Raw genomic sequence first — 6,000 nt, 5'->3', positions numbered from 1 at the left:
CTTACTTTTGTTTGCACAATGCACTCAGAGACAAGTTATAATTAGGAAAAAAATGTCTACTGAATACATCATGTTTAAAAATGCAATTAACATTTCAAAACCAACAACACTTAAAAAGGGAAATATCTGAAAAGTTAACTCTATTAATAAAATTATTTGAGACAATATTATCCTGCAGATAAAAATACATTTGTTGTATATACATGTAGATTTCTACATGAAAGAATGGATTCCACTCCAAACAGAAAAGGACTGACCCTTGATAAAGACATCTTAGACTGCTGAACCGATGTGATTACCACTGTAAGGAGAACTGGAAGCGGAAGGATACAAGTTAAAGGAAAGATAAAAGTTTAGTCACCTGCTCCTGAATAGTGGCAGAATTGGGCAAGAAGCAGGAGATGAAGGCAGAAATAAGACACAGAAGAAAGGCAAAGAAAGCCTCAACTCTGACCAGAAATGAATAGAGAATCAAGCAAAGTTGAGAACAAATATGATATAGCCACAGTGAGATGCTTGAAACTAGAACTTGGTAGTTGATAGTTACAGAAGCTCAATCAAATCATCTTAAAGTACAATTAGACAAAGTGTCTAAAATTTAATGGAGAACCAATATTATACTGACCAGATAACTCAGCATGGTATTATCATTTAAAAAACTTTCCCAAATAACATTAAGTCACCAGAAGACCTCTGCTTCTGATCATGTTTTTTGAAGCTTATCAAAGTCCCTGACTGACTGGGAGAGACAGCAAAGTGCTCCAAAAGGCAACTCTGCTGAGATGTGTTAGTACCAGAAACTCCATTTGACCTTGGACAGGCCCTGGATCTTGGGTTCTTCAAAGTGAGGGGACTGGACCAGGTTTCTTCCAAGCAAAACATTTTATCGTTTTGTTGACAATGAATTAAACTGGGATTGTTTAGAAAAACCGTAATTTTTGTGGGGAAGGTAAGGGGGAGAAGTGAAGCAAGATAAGGAAACATCACAGAAACTTCATGCAAGGGCAGAACATTCAAGTTCTGTTTCCTAATTAATGCTGTATGCAGAAGTATCCTGTAAACTAAATTTGCCTAACAGAAAAGTTACCACATACTCAACAGATCAGAATGGTTGCAGTATTTGGGATCCTCGATTAACATGAAGTACTCACTGTCTCTTCCCAAAGACTGGGTTCCTTCTCTTTTACTCAAATCCTAAACTGAAAGACAACCAAGGTGCTAAACGTTTACCACCAGTCGATTTAGGAATGTTTGAAGAAAATAAACTTGAAATGAAGAAGCAGATGTTATCGGTCAAATTTCAGACATGTACTGTTAGAAATTAATTATTGGCCCCACCAGGTTAAAGATGAAGGGAGGCTCTGAGAAGTCTATAGAGCTGACATACACACAAGTGAGTGTCACTGTTTTTTTTAACCTAGTTTTATTAAATATTGCTTCTTTGGGATGTGTTTATAACAACTCCCAGAACATTTTCATGTAAGGATCCAAAGCGGTCATATTAAAATACAGCTTCAATATAAAGTTTATCACAGTTTTACAGTATTCAAAAATGACAGACCTGCCTTAAAAAACAAAACAAAAACCGAAAAGGACTATTACACCCAAAACATAAGAAAACAATTAAATAAACAAGTTTGGCATTTCCGTAACTTTATAGTATAAAACAGAATATTAAATCTATTACTGGCAAGCGGACACGGATGTGTCCTATTTCCTATTTTGAAATGTGTCCCATTTAAACACACTATACATGTTCACTATACAAAAGATTGATGGTCTTTTTTTTGATGAAAGAAGTGCACCCTGAAAGTTTATGCCAGTTTAGAATATTTAGCTCTTAAGTCAAAAAAGTCCTTTTTCTTTTTTTAAACTGAAGGCTGAATTCAGATTTTTTTTTTGTTGTTTTGTCTCATTTGTCAGCCTTCCTGGTTTAAAAACAATAGTGTCTATGGACGCCCACCAGGGGGCAGTGTAAGATTAGCCATTAAATCACCAACAGCTGCAAATATTGTGCATTCACCTGCAACAGAGAAAAATGGTCATTAGCTATTCGCAATACAGGAAAGATGATGTTAACACACCGGTGGGGGTAGGGGTAATTAAATCTAAACTTAGCAAGAACTTTAAAGATCAAAATAAAAGAGTAAATTTTAACTGCACAGGTTATAGGGGATTAAGCTTTGGTGCTAAGTATCAGATGATAATTTGGTTTGGGTTTTTTTTTTTTCCCCTCATGAGGAAATTTTGGGTAAGCCCAAAATTTAGGTCTGAATTAAAAAGCTATGCCTAGAATTTCAATATAGGAGCACTGGGTAAGCCTTTGAAGTTGGGCTTCAAGGCTATTGACAACTGGCTTATGCATTTTGAATCTAATGAAAAGATCTACGTAGTTTATATTTATGCATTAGTTATAACATCAATGGTGTCCTTCTAATGTTACATTAAAGATCAGATAGAATCTCTGTGACAGCACTGTCCAACAGAACTTACTGTGATGATGGAAATCCTCTATACGTGCGCTGTGGCTACCAAGTACTTGTAGCTAGAGTGTGACTGAGGAACTGAAAAGTTCAATAGTATTTAATGTTAATTAACTTAAATCTAAAGAGCCACATGTGGCCAGTGACAGTTATATTGGACAGTACAGTTCTATGACATCTACTGGACTTTTCTCCCAAATTTTAAGGAAATGATCAACTTCTGGAGTTCAACATTAAAATCAATTAATAAAAAAAATAAAGTGGTTTTTCTTAAAAGCACTTCACCAGGAGGGGAAGTGATGGGCTTGGGAAGAGGGGGGAGGTTAATGATTCATCCTCTCAATTTCCCCTTTGCTCAAAGAAACCCAAATACCCTGCCTCTTCTTTCTTGTAAATATTACAAATATCTCAATATAATAAACCCAAACCAGTTGTAAATATTATGAACCAAAAGCTGGATTCCTTCCCTAGAGGATAGCTGAACACTACAGTGGCTGAAAAGTGAGAGAACCGAAGACCTCAATTGGATAATGGCCTTCTGGCAAAGGGCAGAATGTGCAGTGACCACGTGCCAGTTACTGCAACCTTCTCTCCAACCACTGGAAAACTAAGGTACAGAAAGAAAATGAAACCAGTCTAAGATAGAAATAAAAGAAAACAAGAAAAACACTTCCAAAATACCTCAACAATTTCCTAAATAAAAGAAGTTTTATCATTCTTTTTAAAAAACATGTATTTGTTATTGATAGGTAGAAAAACTTGCCTGATCTCAACAGGATAAAAACATTCTTTCCTTTTAATTTCAAATTCCACAAGACACGATGATAGTCATCTGGCTTGTGAAAGAATGGTGTTTTATTAACGTTCTACTGGACTGCTACTTTGAAAATTCTGATAGCTTTAAACTTTGATTCGTAAGGACCTATTTTTAGCTGAAAGAAGACATAAGTCAAAGGATGAAAGCAGAAAATTGTAAGAAGTGGAAGAAGTATTACAACAAAAGAAGCATACCCTTCTCTACTGCCCAGTGCATTCCTTACAAATTATGCTTGAGTGGGAACTTGCCTATGTATACGATATGGGGAAACAAACAGCTAAAAATGAACTTCTCCCATGATGCCTGTTTCTAGTAAAATTTTGACACTGTGGTACCTAGAAATGTTTCAGAGAACAACTTTCCCTCATTTAAAAACATAATTCTATTATCATACTATTCTAAACAGAAAGATACAGAGAATTTCCTTAATATTAGAAATAAGCAAAACGGAAGAAAAGTTCTCTTTGCTGAGCTTTATGTTTTATAACCAAAAATTTAGCACTGCCAGGAGTTACATGTCAAGCATAGGCTACTACAGAATTGAAGGGACCTTGTTTATCTTGCCAGAAACATTCTGGTCTCCTTGAAAATGCTCAGCTTGAGAGCTTCATTGTGCACTTGGTGAAAAGGTTCACTTGCACCCGCCTGAACTTATATAAGAAGCCCAAAAAGCAGTGATGCCATTTGTATCAGCTTTTATTCTTCACAAAACATTTAGAAGATACAGAACTTTGAATGATATTATTCTATTCATGATTGAACCATGAAATATGAGAAACCGACATGCATTTCAACTTGGTGATGTACAGAGTGGCAGGTATCGATGGTAGGGCAGGAATTACAGCCATGGAAAATTCTATCATCCTAACCTAGGGCTTGTGGCAATGTGTGCTATAAATACAAGCTTCTGGCATTAGCAACTGGGTCAGTCCCAATAGTAAATCACTAACAAAAATAAAGTTCAGGCAGCAGAGACATGGACAAAAACGAAGAGCCAGTGAGAAAGGAAGAAAGCGACAGGCAGACATTAAGAGGGCCACAGCAACCAGAGCTCTATTACTAGAATTGGGGGCGCAATGGGTAAGGAGGGAGCAGAGGGGAGAAGGGGAAATCTCTCAAAAGAACTCTTATAACATATATGCAATAAAATATCATCTACTGGTCATGTACCTTGTCGAGGTGGGTTCATCTCTGCAAACCTCTTCAGAATGTTGCTGACCATCATGGGAGCAGCAACAGAAGAGTTCTGCTGTCTGGGAATGTCTGCCTGCTGGGTGGTACCTGAAGCCATGTCATAAATGATTGGAACTATAATACTAACAGGTTCTTGGGGAGGGACCGATGTTTTCTGAGTTAGTTGAAGCTGTACACACACAACACACACAAAGAGAATAAAAACATAGTAAGAAAATAAAACATTTGACTAAATTTATCAAAGGTACTATCATTTATTTACTCTATGGTCACATTAAGATACATCAAGCAAAAGAAAATTAAATGTGACAAAAGTGACAAACAACTGAATATTATGATTAAGATGCAACTGTTATAGGGCCGGCTGAGTGACTCAGTTGATTAAGAGCTCGAGCTCTGAGCAACAGGGTTGCCGGTTTGATTCCCACAAGGACCAGTGAGCTGAGCTGCCAACAGGTGGCTGGATGGCTCAGCTGGTGAGAGTGCGTGCTCCTAACAAGGTTGCTGGTTCGACTCCCGCCTGCCTGGGATGGTGGGCTACGCCCGCTCGCAACTAAGATTGAACACAGCACCTTGAGCTGCCGACAGGCGGTCGGATGGCTCAGTGCTTAGAGCGTGCGCTCGTAGCAACAAGGTTTCCGGTTCGACTCTCGTATGGGAAAGTGGGCTATGCCCACCCACAACTAAGACTGAACACAGCACCTTGAGCTGAGCAGCCTGTGTTGCCGACGGGAGGTTGGATGGCGATTGGACTTGGAGCTGAGCTAGCTGCGCCCTTCACAACTAAGAATGAAGGACAACTTGGCTGTTCCCCTTCCCCAATAAAATCTTAAAAAAAAAAAAAAAAAAGATGCAACTGTCACACAATTATCTAATTCAATAACTTTCTGTTATTACCAAAGGAACAGGATTAATGAAGTCTAAACTGACAAGGAATCTGGGCCTATATTTGGCAGCAACAGATAATCTTTCCAATTATCCAAAAGTTGCTCTATTATCCTCACGTGGCTTTTTCCTCAGAGCCTCTACACTCACACACATGCTGGGTGGTACTTACAAAAAATAGCATTTTGGATTTCAGTACCACAGCAGGAGTCCCAGGAGGTGCAATTGGTGGTGCACTGGGAGGGATCGTCAGGCAAAACTGAACGTTCCATTTTAGCTGTGTTGCCTGGTCAGGAAACTGTTTTTTTTGGGGAAAAAAAAAGAAATCAAGATAAAGTCACATGAACATTAGAAGTCTGAGAGGTTAGATAGAATTTTTAAATTTTATACTCAATTATCAACAGAACATAAAGTTGATAACCTGCATTTTTCCCCCCAAAGGAAATATATACATGAAGTTACTAACTGAAAAGTCAATTCTGCATTTATGTGATATGTTCCCCCTCCTTCCCTCCCACTTCATTAATTCCCAAAGCCTATGGATTCTGCTTCTCCAGTGTCTCTGACATCTATTCCCTGCTCTTTATTTTCACTGATGCCACTGAGCTGCCTCTCCCAGTC

At 38.1% G+C, this 6,000-nt stretch overlaps 1 protein-coding gene across 4 annotated transcripts in view; it reads right to left on the bottom strand.

Moving 5' to 3' along the window:
• Positions 1-1,404: 1,404 nt before the first annotated feature.
• MED14 (mediator complex subunit 14) overlaps positions 1,405-6,000 on the bottom strand; it is a 67,482-nt gene continuing 62,886 nt past the window's right edge. For all 4 annotated transcript variants that reach the window (XM_019650006.1, XM_019650012.1, XM_019650019.1 and 1 more), the window contains 3 exons: positions 5,552-5,677; positions 4,471-4,663; positions 1,405-2,023 (listed from right to left, as the gene is read on the bottom strand). In XM_019650006.1, the coding sequence (XP_019505551.1) occupies positions 1,950-2,023; positions 4,471-4,663; positions 5,552-5,677 (393 nt within the window). In that variant the 3' untranslated portion in view covers positions 1,405-1,949. The remainder of the gene's footprint in view (positions 2,024-4,470; positions 4,664-5,551; positions 5,678-6,000) is intronic.

This window comes from Hipposideros armiger, unplaced genomic scaffold (genome assembly GCF_001890085.2).
Source record: "Hipposideros armiger isolate ML-2016 unplaced genomic scaffold, ASM189008v1 scaffold_7, whole genome shotgun sequence".
NCBI lineage: Eukaryota > Metazoa > Chordata > Mammalia > Chiroptera > Hipposideridae > Hipposideros > Hipposideros armiger.
This window is presented reverse-complemented; position numbering and strand designations above follow the sequence as displayed.